This window comes from Seriola aureovittata, chromosome 21, assembly GCF_021018895.1.
Source record: "Seriola aureovittata isolate HTS-2021-v1 ecotype China chromosome 21, ASM2101889v1, whole genome shotgun sequence".
NCBI lineage: Eukaryota > Metazoa > Chordata > Actinopteri > Carangiformes > Carangidae > Seriola > Seriola aureovittata.
Window position 1 is genome coordinate 13,651,058 of NC_079384.1, and position 14,153 is coordinate 13,665,210.

General features: G+C 42.1%; 1 protein-coding gene across 12 annotated transcripts in view; it reads left to right on the top strand.

The window, feature by feature from the left end:
• Positions 1 to 12,380, top strand: part of nrxn1a (neurexin 1a) — a 57,769-nt gene extending 45,389 nt beyond the window's left edge. For 6 of the 12 annotated variants that reach the window (XM_056365162.1, XM_056365151.1, XM_056365154.1 and 3 more), the window contains 5 exons: positions 763 to 934; positions 1,885 to 1,974; positions 3,077 to 3,387; positions 8,858 to 8,936; positions 9,624 to 12,380. In XM_056365162.1, the coding sequence (XP_056221137.1) occupies positions 763 to 934; positions 1,885 to 1,974; positions 3,077 to 3,387; positions 8,858 to 8,936; positions 9,624 to 9,925 (954 nt within the window). In that variant the 3' untranslated portion in view covers positions 9,926 to 12,380. The remainder of the gene's footprint in view (positions 1 to 762; positions 935 to 1,884; positions 1,975 to 3,076; positions 3,388 to 8,857; positions 8,937 to 9,623) is intronic. The other 6 variants (XM_056365159.1, XM_056365163.1, XM_056365156.1 and 3 more) reach the window with 1 other exon arrangement.
• Positions 12,381 to 14,153: the final 1,773 nt, after the last annotated feature.

The following is a 14,153-nucleotide window of genomic DNA, read 5'->3' on the forward strand; positions in this document are numbered from 1 at the left end:
TTGTGGAATTATATCTTATTAAATACACCTATGCACAAGATTCTCTCCCTCGCATAGTGGAGCTCTTGTTAAGTCTTTGTACTGGATATAAACAGAAAATACTGGATTATATTTATTTAACTAATACAGTAGCAAAGAATACTTAGAGATCAAACTAAAACATGCTATATTTCACATTTGTTGTGACTATCAAAGCAATTGATATCATAAAGATGATCTGAATAACACCTTCATGGCTTCTACTACCTCAGTGATATGTCTCAGGGTATGGACTGACATTATTTTAAAAAACACTGATAGACTGCTGCATCCTTTACTGCCCCAGGGTGAAGTTGTCAAGTAGCATAAGTTGTAGCTCATGAAGCTAACCTTTTTTGTACCAGCTCTTTCTCATCTGCAACTGCCCCCTGTTGCGTTTTGGCAACATTGTGTTGTTCTGTTTTGTTTCTCTTACAGCTGCTGGTGGAACATTGCCAACTGGGCATATGAATGAAATGAGCCCACACATGTCGGTTTTGGTTACTTTTTGATTTATTCCGAGCCCAACATTTGACTGTTTGCAAGTGTGGGTATTTGGACAAATTCATTATCTCCTTTACAAGAGACTTAAGAGCGTAAAGTTATTAACACAAAAACACACGCAGTGGCATAGCGAAATGAACTGAAGACCTGAAGACATGAGAGAAATTATATTGTTGCCTTTTTAAAAGAATTACATTCCTCATTAAGCATTTTCGTATCTTTCCCCCTCCTCCTCCTCAGGACAAGGGCAACATTAGAGTAGTGTTTAATGTTGGCACTGATGACATCAACATCGAGGAGAGCTCCAAGTTTGTCAACGATGGGAAGTACCACATAATTCGGTTCACCCGCAGCGGAGGCAATGCGACCCTCCAACTGGACGACCTGCCGGTTATAGAACGCTATCCCTCAGGTAGGCCCCCACCACATCAGCCCAACCCACCCACCCACTGAAGCACTGCCTGTCCTGGGGCAGCGCTAACTACACCTTAGTCCTAATGAACTCACCTCCTGATTGATGAACCACATCAGTGTTCCTATCAATGTTTATATTCAAACACTGAGGTTGAGAAATATAACTGCAGCTTTGTTTTATGTTATTGTGTTTGAAATGAAATATGTGTGATCTGATATGAAACATGACTTTTTAAACCATAAAATGAGATAGTTATTACAATAGCTTGTATACTAGCCAGCTATGTTATGTTAGGCCTGTTAAATAGTGTTAAAGGTAATTTATGAAAATATTCAATTCAGGTGTCAGTTGTTTTTTCACCATAAAAGAAAATAATAACAGTTGGTGCATTTTGGACAAACAATAATTTAAAAACATGTCATATTTTGAGTTAAATGTTTAACTAGAGAGAAAAAATAAGAAAAAGAAAAAAGTGTATTTTGTCTTTGTTTTTATATTTGTTGGTTTTTATATTTAAAGTGGTAATCTTAGCTAGTAGTCTTTAACACAATGAGGTCCAGGCTTTAGGTAGTTGATAGATAAAATGCTAAATGCTAGTTGTTGTGAGGTGTGTGTGAGGGTTCTTCCTGTATGTAACTCTAAACTCAGTCAGATATATAGACAGTATGTGGCAGCTGTAACATTATTTCCCTGTGCTCTTGCAGATGTTAACCCCTGAAATGTCTCTTTAAATTAAACCCAATGAACAGAGAGTAAGAGTCCGCTCACTGGAAACATAGTGAATTCAGCTCCTCTTCTCTTAGCACATCAAGCTTACCTTAACGCAGTGACATGCCAACAATGAGCAGACCATTACTTTCTTTTCATTGCTGTTCTTTTTGTATCCAGCTCCTGTACCACGTTTGGATGTGCGTAATTACTACTGTGTTTTCATCTCTAAATTAAAGGCAACATTGATAACGAGCGCCTGGCCATCGCCAGACAGCGAATCCCCTATCGGCTCGGTCGAGTAGTTGACGATTGGCTACTCGACAAAGGTAAAAACCCTGATTAAAATTCCTTAAAACTTTGAGCTTTAAAAATACAATTATGAAGACAGTTGAATATACTTTATTGTGCACCATCAACTAACATCTAAAAATCTAAATCCATAACTAAGTATTTAAAAGTTGGGCAGCTGTAGTGTGTAATACTGTGTAAACTGTAGTGCCTGTGAACGTATCTTGTTAGTGTGTATCTGATAATATCAGGTTAAAGGGACGATGGAGAGATTTAAATGTGAATAAATCAGAAAATAGAAAACAAGTACTGATAAAAGATGCTTTATTAAGACTGGTAAATAATTTTGTTTCTTATCAAATTGTAAACAATAAAGCATTTACTAAAGATGTTATGTTGAGAAACAATTTTGTAATCAAATTAAAGTACATGCAAAGTATTGTGACATGTAAGAATTATGTAAATTTGAAATTACTAATAGAGCAATGCTTTTTGAAAAAATGTAAAAGTTTTCCTCCTAAACTTCAGCAGAGCTCCTTAAATTAGCCTCTAGTCCCTTTAACAGTGAGCAGTGCTAGAGCTTATAACCTGTGCATGCTTCATAGGGCTGTTACAACAGTTCTCTAGATCTCTGTCTCTCTGTCTGCCTGTCTGCTGCTCCTTCAAATACAATGTCGTGCCGTACAGCCATCACCATAGCAACCATCTGTCAGCCCTGTCTTCTCAGGGCCCTCTGACTCCTCTCATCTGCTGCCTCTTCCTCCTCCTCCTGTTCTTTTCCTCTTCATCCTCCTCCTCGACTTCTCAGTCTCTTCACCCCCCTCCCCTCCCCTCCCCTCGTCTCCTTCTTCCCCCTCTTCTTCTCTGCTTTCTGTTCTCGCTCTTATCTCTCTCAGTCTCAGCCTTCTCCACGGTTCTCCACGGCTTCGATTTGCTCTGCCATGCTTAATCTATCCCATCCTCTTACCATGGCTTGGGGGTGGTGGATTGTGTAACACTCAAACACTCTTGTGTGTGTATGTATGCACGTATGTGACCACTGGTATGTATGTGTGTGTGACTGTATTTGCGTGTGTCTGTCCACCTTTCTCCCTGGTGTGCCTGTGTGTCTTTGGCGTGCGTGTTTGTGTGTGCGTGTAGGTCGCCAGCTGACCATCTTCAACAGCCAGACGACAGTGCGTGTTGGTGGAGGTGAGCGAGGTGGTGGCATGTTCCAGGGCCAGCTGTCTGGACTCTACTACAACGGCCTCCGCATCCTCAACATGGCCGCTGAGGGGCACCCGCACATCAGAGTGGAGGGCAGTGCACGATTGGTCGGTGACATGCCGTCCTCCTCCATCACCCCGCAGTCCAGTGCTGCAGCTGGAGGCAACCGCTCTGACTCCGCTCCCTCCATAAGTGACATCACAACCACCACAGCCACCAACCGGAAGCAGGGCGCCACACAGCAGGTCAGGGCACAATCACAATCATGTTTCTGTGGCTGCTTGTGTATGGAAAACCAATTCAGTCCCTGCCATGTGTGGTCATAAAAAGATCAGATGAGAGTTCAAATGTAATTCCTCAGATATCTTAAACATATATGTCCAATGCCATTATCCGTACTTCTTGTCGTGTGACAATGGGTAATTAAAAAGTGTTAATATCCTATGATAAGTTTCTTTCCAAGCTCAGTAAGAGGATTAGCCAGCACACAGCCCACTAATCAGGGATGCGAGAATGGCAAGATACTGTATGTATGTAGGAGTGAGATTGTTTTAAACAATTTATTTATGTCGCACATTTCATACACAGAGGCAATTCAAAGTGTTTTACGTAATGCAGTACAAACATTAAATAAGCATAGGAAATTACACACTTTATATTTATGGAACCAGTTTGAAAAGAAAGATAGACAGAATCAGGATTTAAGCACAAAGTGGATATCATGAATGCTCAAGATTCAGTCGACAGCAGAAGAGAAATTAAGTTTTTTTAAGTATTTTTTTCAGGCATTTTTGTCTTAATTAGTAGCAACAAGAGGGGATGATATACACCAAAGGTTATCAGCCACACTTGGACAATGGACCTTGTGATAAACCCCTTGATGCCCCACCATCAAATTTGTTAACCTCAATTTAAAGGTAGTCATAGTAGAAGCAAGTATTGTATCATGTGGAAGTTTGTTCCAGTTTAGCTTACTGTATGTGTGTTGTAAACCACTTATTTGAGCTGTAACTATATTACTGAAAAGAGATGAAAGAATGTCTTATCTGACACAGCCAAACAATGTCAAATATCATAAGAAAACATACTGCTGTAAAATGCATAGTATTTTATTTTTATTTGCTGTATGTAATACCACCTATTTTATAAACATACATGCAAATCAGTTATCCGATAACTGATCAATGTTAACCCGTCTCTCTCTACTGGCTGTTAAATGAAAAAAAACAAAAAAACTGTGCCTAAAACATTTTATCAATAGAAGACTCACATCCATGTGCAATTTTTCTGCTGCAGCACATTCACTTGAATGGATTAGATGGCAAATTCTCGACTAAGTGGTCCCTTCCAACTAAATTACAGGAGGAGAAATGTTTGTGTTAATGGAGGTTGTAATAGCTTTTCCCATAATATGCGTCTAGTAAACTGATGCAAATGGGACTCTACAATAGAAACAAATAACTGTTATTGAGGCATATTTAAAGTGGATGCAACTGCAGTCGATGGTAATGTCAGAGGACACATTATCAGCAGGTACACCACAGACTCTTTTGCTCTATTGTTCATATCACTACTGAGATGTTGTCAGGCTCTTTGTGGGCGTCTGTGTGTACTGCAGTTCTTCTTCTGTGTTATAAAACTGTGTGCCTGCCTGTCTGCCGCACTGAAAAAGATTTTTTTTTCCCAGTGATACAAGTTGCCATGGAGATAGTGAACCTGACTACCCACCGCTTGCTTTCTTTCTCCCATCCAGACTCCCATAGAGAATAGCTCCTCTGTGTATAAACTACCAGCTGTTTCAGACATAAATAATAGAACGCAGAGAGCTGTGAGCTAAGCCTCAGGCATCAATAATGGATATGAGAGCTGGATGGATAGCACTGCAGAGTGACAGTGTTGTCACAGGGGTTTGTTTTCCCACCTCACCTCTAAATCTCTGCCTGCTCTCTCTCTGTGTATGTGTTTTTAAATGAACTATTTCTGCTCTTATGCTGATGTCAGTGCTAAATCTGGGATGCAGAGAGTTGTGCACTGGAGTCAATATCACTGTATGAGAAGTAGGTCAGACCCACTATATGCTCAACATACTGCAGTGTGTGTGTTTGCTCGTCGGTGTGAGTCGAATCACTCCTGCTGGCCCCAAACTCTTTGTGTTTGTGTGTGTTGTCTTATTTAAGAAGAATCTACAGCGTCTCCATTGAGGCTGCCTAGTGTTGCCTAGCAACCAACCTGGCCTTAACCAGTGCACACGTACAATGTAGAGACGAACTCAAAATGCACACACACTCACACACACAAACACTCAGGTGGATTGGGAACATTAAGCTAGAATTGCAGCACATTGCATCAGAGGAGGGGCAGTGAGAGATGTCTTCCAAAGGTGCTACGGGTCCAAGCTATTTATCGATTTCACGCACACACCCCAATTTTGAGTGTGTGTTGAAGTGGATCTGCCTAAGTCGCCCCATGGATTTACTCCTACCGTCAGTACTTTGTGCAGTAAGACTGTGTTATGTGCCTCCTCCTGGAGTCCACAGTTTATTGATTTTTTTTGTGTGTGTGTGTGTGTGTGTGTGTGTGTGTGTGTGTGTGTGTTAAAAAGTGGAATGGATTAATAATGCATGACAGCTGAGCACACCAGCAAAGAGAAGAGAGGGAGAGATTGTGTGAGTGTGTGTGAGTGTTTATGCTAGAGGCTGCTCTGAGTCACAGAGCTTGAGTTTGGGTTTGATGTTTAGTGCCTTGTTTGTGTGTGTGTTTCTGTTCATGTGTATGCGTGTGTACCTGTGTTTGATGGGAAGACTGATAGAAGAAACCTGAGGCTCAGAGCGGTGCCCGATTGGCTATCGGGAATCAGCTGATCCAGACACTTCCACAAGCCCTCAGAACATCTATCTCTCATTCGCTCCCATCCTCCCTCCCTATCTGTTTTTTCCTTGCTATCTTCTGCACTCTCTCCATATCTTTCACATCTTTTTCCCCCTCTTGCCTTTCTTCCTTCTTCTTTCCATCCATCTTCTGGAGATACTTTCTCCCTCCTCCCCTGCTCACTTTTCTCTTTTCCTCTTCCTTTGCTCTCTCTCCCTCCATATCTTTCCATATTTACCCGTCACTCCCCCCTCTGCCGCCCTCCCTTCCTCCCTCCCTCTCTCTGTGTGGTTGAGCTCCAGTGATAGGCTGTTAATGCAGGCAGTGTATGAGTCTATCTCACCATCTGCAGTAGTGGAGCTAGCTTCTATCCTCTCTCGTCAGGATCTCTTCATCAGCCTGCCAACTCCAGCCTGATTTGGTGTAGGCTTGTGCGTCTGTAGATGTGTCTAAGTAGAAATAGACCAATGGAGCATGTTTGGCTTTTATAGAGCTTGTGTGTGTACATGTGTGTGTGATTTCCAGTTGTGAAAGTAGCAGACAAGCTGTTGAATCTTCTGCAAGAGTGTGTGAGGACAGAGTGCAGTTACTATGTGTGAACTAGGCAGTCAGGGAGGCATGGACGGTCGTTGGCACTGTTCGGCTGCTCAGGTAGAGATTTTGCTCTTTCAGCATGCAGATATTCTTCTCTCCATGCTCTCTGTCTTCCTTTCCCTTCCTCATGTGTCTCTTTTTCCCCTCCTTATCGTTGTGCATCTTTGTCCATCATTATGTCAGCATGCTCTATTGGTTGGAGGAGTGGAGGTTTCCTGGACATACATCTGTTTAGCACATCTTGTATAAACTTCTCTGGCTTATTGATGTTATTTAAGTCGTGTTTAGCATGTCTCCAGTTTTTTCTTGTGTTCATTGTCTCCCATGTGATAGGGGGATCAATAGTTCAATTGACACCTTCCCGTTTCAATGGGATGGTCAGCTGATAGGGTGATGTCACAGATCAGAGGAGGGGTCTTGTTAAATTTACTTGTGTGCTTTTGTTTTAGTGTAAATCAGGATTCAAAACAGGTGCCTGTGGAGGGCACATAGGTGTCTGGATCAATAACCAAGCACGGTGGCTTTACATTGATTGGTGACAGATGTCAGGGGTGATGTGTTTCCTACTGGCTGATTGGTTCTTATGCTATTTGGATCCTGGCAATGGCACAGAGGTTTATTGACTGGCTGCATTCCAGAGGCTAAGCTCGCCCTAGCAGCATTTGACAGCCCAGTGGGCAGAACTGATTGGAAAGGCAGTGGAGGAAAGACAGAGTCAAGCATCAATAACTTAATATATGTTTCAGGCCAAACTAAACCAAAGTAGACTTGTCAGGACCAAGGCCATACCATACAAGGCCAGCACAAGCTTTTTTTTTCAGATGAATGAACTAAATGGTTGCTTCTCTAAACTTATGTAATCTGTGTCCTTACAAAGACGAGCTAAAGAAATAGTGAAAGCAAGGATAGAACAGCCGCTTAATGAATTTCTCTTTGAAATACTGCCTGTAGGTTTCGGCTAAGACATCATCCACCATTTAGTACTTTGATTTGGTTCAGATTCTGTTCCGGTCTGATTGTAATCTGCCTCTAGAGCTCTTTTTTATGCCTCTGCCACTCTCTCCCCTCTTTTTTATTCTGTGGGTTACTAACATCTACTGCAATGCATCACAATCCAATTTTAATTTATTGCTGGCACTGAGCGCCCAGTGTGGTTAAAACACACGCACACGCATATGTGCACGCACATGCACACACACACACAAACACACACTCGTATCGCTCATGCCGAAGCGTCAAGGCAGGCGATGTTTAACAGTAGTTCATGAATATGCGGAGCACATTAGCACGGTGTTAAGTAAAGACCGCAGCACTTTGAAGTCCTCCTCCTCCTCCTATCCCTTCTTCTTTTCTCTCTCTTTCTCCCCAATTGTCTCCTCCAAACATTCCTTTTATCCATCAATCTATCTTTCACTCTCACCCTCCCTTCCTCTTTTTCCCCTTCTCCTCATACTGGCTGGAATGGCAAATCAGTGCACAGGTCCCCACTGTGGGTGCACACTCCCTTTTTTTTTTATTCCCCATCATTTTTAACAGCCTGAACTTAGAGTTGCCATGGCAACAGGAGGAGCAGGGATGGAGTGCAAAAAAAGGGGGCCTTTTCCACGGAGAGGGAGCGAGACACAGAGACAGAGCTGTTGTTGAAATATTACTTGGCTGATGGGGGTTAGAGGTTGAATATAGGTGGTTATTGACGTGCCGCTTACAGAGAAGTGTTAAGATTTAGATCAAGTGTTTCACTGGAATATTGAATGAAACTGGTTTTACTCTTGTTAGCTCTACACTCCGCATTCTCCAACACATATGAACACTGGACAGTATCAGATGGAGAGAGCAAAAGAGAGGAAAGCAAGGAGGCATGGAAGATAGAAAGGCCAGAGGAGAAAAAAGAGGGGGAGGGTCAAGAGAGTAGGAGATAATAACTGACTATCCCCTTGTGATTTTACACAGGATTCAACATTTCTCTCCTCCCTCCTCATTTCTTCTTCTCTACTTGCTACTCTAGTTTTGGCCGTCTGCCATTGCTGGGGGCCGTAACAGGCAAAAGTGTTTGTGGCAAACTGGAAAACGAGTGGGCGATAGATTGGTGCTTTGAGCTCACACATGTAGGAAATAAACAGAAAGGGTGTGGAGCACAGGCTGTTTCATATATATATATAGATATATATATATAGCTATATATAGATATATATATAAATGTTGTGTGTATGTATATGTATGTGTTTATGTTCCTAATGTTTCCTTTCTCCATAGTCGGCAGATGACCTGCTTGTAGCTTCAGCTGAGTGTCCCAGTGATGATGAAGACATTGATCCCTGTGACCCCAGTTCAGGTGAGAACTGTCCACAAATACACACATCACACTGCCCCTTTGAGTTTTTTTCCATGTGTCCTCCACACCCGCTGCTGCCCTTTTTTTTTCTACCGCTTTGTTGCTCGCCACAATGAATTTTTCATTTCCACTTAGGTTCCTGCCTCCAGGCATTTCCTAACACGCTCCATCCACTCGCCAATCTTCGTCTCTATCCTTTAGTTTGCTTTCCTTTCCTTTCTTCACCTTCCTTATCCCTTCTTATTCATCTTTTCTTTTTTCCTTTCCTTTCCTTTCCTTCACCTCATCTCTATGCAGCCCAAAGAATTCTTATGCAATTTTTTTGACAGCAAACATTTTATATGGTGTCATGTATTACTGCCCTGCAGCCCTCATTTCCTGAGTGTGTCATAAAGTGTCAAATGTGTATAATATAAATTGATATAATGTTCACCTGTGCTCTGGCCCTCCTCTCAACAGGGTGTAATGTAATCTGTTTACACATTATGTGATAATGTGGAAACAGCTTTGGCTCTAAGCTGCAGCCTTCCCTTCCCAGCATTATGCAAAATGCATGTCAAATAATTCATCATGATGATGCATTGTATCTTCTTGCTCCAGCTCTCCACCCACCCTGTTGATATGTAACTCAAATTAATAATGTATGCCATAAACCTTGACATCACATGCCTCTCCCTCCCCTTACAGCCCGCCCTCCGTTACCGGAGGTGAAGGTGTTCACAGGTCCATCTGAGGTGGTGCGGGAGAGCAGCAGCACCACGGGCATGGTGGTGGGCATCGTGGCAGCCGCTGCCCTCTGCATCCTCATCCTTCTCTATGCCATGTACAAGTACCGCAACCGTGATGAAGGCTCCTACCATGTGGACGAGAGCCGCAACTACATCAGCAACTCGGCCACACAGCCCAACGGCAGCGCCAAGGACAAGCCGCTGGGCATCGCCAAGATCTCCAAGAACAAGAAGAACAAAGACAAGGAGTACTACGTCTGAGGCAGAAGGCGTCAAACACACAGACATATACGCATACACCTTTATATATAACGGTATATGTACATAAATAGATATATTCTCAAAAAAAAAAAAAAACACACATATGCACACTGACATAGACATGCCGATGATAATGTTTACTCTCCAATAATCACACCTGCACACATGCTGGCAAGCACAAACATATACATATTCAAGCACAAACACACTAACATTTAGGCACCAACATACACATACACACATACAAACAAACAAACACAGACTGGCCCGAGGGCATGGACCCTTATTGTACATTATTAACCAATGAACAGAGCCTCTGAGAGAGGCTTGATTTATGAACATAAACACCATTCCAAATGAATTAGAAAGCACCAGTTCAACTCCCAGTTAAGAACCATTTCGGGGCCAGCCAGATAAAAAGACCATTCACTCCCCTGCCCCAGCAGGACCTCTCCAGTTGGACTCAGAGAGGTCAAGGAAGACTTTAAGTGAAGCAAATGGCAGACTGAGTGTGTTGAGTGAGAGGCAGAGTACAAGGACAAAGATGATGTAAAAGCACCAAGACAAGCACTAAGTGTCTCTTCCAAGCTTCTTGGCCTTCCTCCCTGTTAGCAGACGGGACTCAATGAAACACTGAGGATGCTGAAGAAACAAGCACACCAATGGTCCAAGTCTAATCCCAAGCAACAGGACAGGAAATCAGGGTGTAAACATAGGGGCAGTGAATTACGAGTGAATAGGCAAAGGCAGGGCTGGTGCCGTTCACGTAATGGATGGGCTGTGGTTGTTACGCTGCAGAGCTGATGTTTTATGGCGGCCTGTAAATCACGAAGGCGGAATCAGCGGAAAACTGAGCGATATTTCCCTGGACAGGATACTTGAGACTTCAGATGCTACCTACAGACACCAGTCGTGCATGACTGCGGTGTCGCACACACATACATACAACACACATGCACACAAACTAAAATATTAACAATCTACACATGCAGACATACACGTACCTGCAATGCTAAAGACCCACCATATCTTCATAACTGACTCTGAAGATTATACAAGAAGACAATGGTGAAAATGACAAAGACCCTTATGATAATTGTTATGGCAATGATGATGATGAATATGAAGAACATTTGGGCAGTATAGACTCTTTGGGGAAGGGAGGGGGGTCTTATTGCACGTGAATTATCTTACTCCGTGTGATTTATACTGCGTTGAAACTCCAGAGGTTACACTATGACGCACCACCATCATAAACTTACCACCTTGGCTTGAAGTATTTCTAAATAAGCACTTCAAATGGTTTTCAGTGTGTGGGATTCAACAATGATTTAATCTCTAAAATCGATTCTCAGTTCAAATCCTCATTGACAAAGTGTGACCATCTCGAGTGTGCTGCATGCCTGAGTCTCTGAGCTGTGCTGTGGAGTGGTGGCGTGTCCCACTAAGTCCAGAGGTGGTAGGTTTGTTTGTGGGGGGAGGAGGAGGAGGGGGGGTGTTACGGGTTGCAGTGTAATTCCTGTGCAACACCTGGATGTGTGCGCCCACCACAGGCCATGTCGTGGTTTAAGCCGGATGTCTTATAGGCCACGCCCACTATACCTGCTCTAACCAACCACCTTTTATAGCAAAAACCAGCTGAGGAAAAGAATCAAAAACAACAAAGTAAATGTTACCATGTGTTGCTAATAGATAGAAAATCCAGTTCATGATGCCATTGGCTATATGACAACTTGAGTTGCTTTAATTTCATTGGCTCTCCTTTTTCTCTCTCTCTCTTTGTGTCCTTTTGTCTTCATGCTATTGGTTGAGTGACTTATCAATACTCATGACGTGATCAATGCAGGACAGACAGATGAGTTTCCAATGGGCTACAGTATAATTATCTGTTTATGGACTTTTGCAGTGTCTGAGCCTTCTACAGCTCAAGAATTGTAGCCCCATGATATATCAATACAAACAGTGCCATGATATGAACAAGCCCCTCCAGTTCTTCCAAGCAATTTAACCAACCAGTCAGATGCATGCAAAATGGACAACGGCGAGAAAGGACATGAAAAGGACTGAGATTTCAAAGTATAATGTCAAAACTAACTTAACATTTTCCCTTATTCTCGCCATCCTTAACTGGCCTTTTTGAGCTCATCTTCCTCCCTTCTCTTGTTTTCCCCTTGTTTAGTATGTTTCCCTATCTGCCCCTCCAGTTCCTATGTGTCTGTTGCTTTCTTTTCCTGCTCTCTCTGTTGTGTTGCCATCTGAAACAAAGGAGGTGTCTCAACCAATGGGATTCTACATCTAAGTGTTCATTAACCATGTTTATTTTCTATATGTACAATTTTTCTACAGTATTTACTTTTATTTTTATTGTTACGGTTCTTTGATGAACATAAAGTGGAAATTTATTATGAAAAATAGTTTTGAAGATTAATGAGTAAATAAAATATTACCCAAGTGAGCCTGGAGTGCATTTGTGTGTTGGTTTTTGCTCCCCTCTGCCTGCAGACAGCAGTACTGTGTATCACATCTCCCTCAGCCATGAGTGCAGATCACTTTCTAATTCAGACTAATTAATCGCAACCTTCAACTTGTTAGGAGGCAGATGTGTTATGTGCTTTCTGGCAGAGAGTTGGATTAAAACATCAGTTATATCCTCACGGCTCCGTTAGCTTAGCATAAAGACGGAGTGGGATGGATCTCTCCAAAGATAAGAAAATCTGACAATACCTATAAAGTTCACTATGAACATCTTAGTTTAAACGATACAAAAGCACAAGTTTAATCATTGAAATTTTAGCTTTTCTCATGGGTTACGTACCTGACTTTTTTTTTCGGTCACCATTAAATTCTTGAAATAGTCAAGAACATAACAGCTGAATTGTTGTTTTTACCATCATTATAATACACTTAATTAATGAGCAAAATATAACATAACAACATAGATGGGGAGATTCTGAGATGGTAGCTGGTGTCACCAGTAGTAGATGGTAGCTGGCCTAGTTTCAGAGGTGCTGGAAGGTGATTTTTTTTTTAACTTTGGACTTGATTCACAGAAAAATAACCATTCACATGTTTGATAATCCATTAACTGCTTAAGTATTTACTAGTTTGAGGAATGTTTTCTGGTCTTTAGTTCTTTGGACTGTTGAGCAGATAAAATGAGACTTTAGAAGACGTCACCTTGGGTTTTGGGGCCTTGTAATGGGAGATTTTCAATATTTACTGACATTTTATAGACCAACAAATCCATAAAAAATAACTGGTAGATTATTTATAATGGTAATAACTGTTGCAGCCCCACCTTGGACAGTGTCAGGCTACTCTAGCTGTTTACTCCTGTTTCCAGTCTTTATGCTAGGCTAAGATAACCAGCTGCTGGCTGGAGCTGGATATTTAACATACATACATGAGACTGGTACTGATCTTCTTATCTAACTCACCGCCAGAAAGCGAATAAGCCTATTTCCCAAAATGTCAAAAATATTCCTTTAGTTAACCACTTCTAACAAACTATCTACAAGTTGCAGATTCACCCACATTCCCTTTATTCCCTTTCACCTCTTGTTTCATCAAAGTAGGGAAAGCAACACCTTTTCTTACAAGTCCTGCTGCATGTATCTGGGACAGTAGACGCACATAAATACCCGCTCGCACACACCGAGCAGCGCTTTGAAGTATGACTCAGTGCAGTGAACGGTATAAGTCTCTGCAGAGTTGCTGTTTGCCGGATGAAAGATCCCTGAGACTGCAAAGTTGAGTTTGTGTCCTCAGATGAGGGGAGCCACAAGGACCTACTATTTCAACAAACACCTCCCAAGTCTCGTTATCTTGTTCTCTTGCTGTCTCTCTTTCTTTGACTCTCTTTTTGTCTTTTGCTGAACAGTTTGTGCTCAACAAAAGGCTTGTGTTCGGCTGTAGCTACCCATCTGTCACTGTGCTGCCCTTGACCGCAGCCAGCCAGCAGAGAGATAAAGAGACACAGCCCTGTGATATTTATGGGCTGAATAAGGTAGAACTCCACTGATCACCAGTGGCCAATCACTTACCTCATGTTGGCATTTACAAGATTTACAGAGAGCTCACACCAGTGATTTCAGCAGGTTGTAATGCTCATTACACACCAGAAAACAAAACTGTTGGATGGATGAAAATTGCATAACTGAGATAACTATAGTATTCTTAGAACCACTATTGGGTTAAAATATATATACAGCTTGGTCTGAGCATGGTG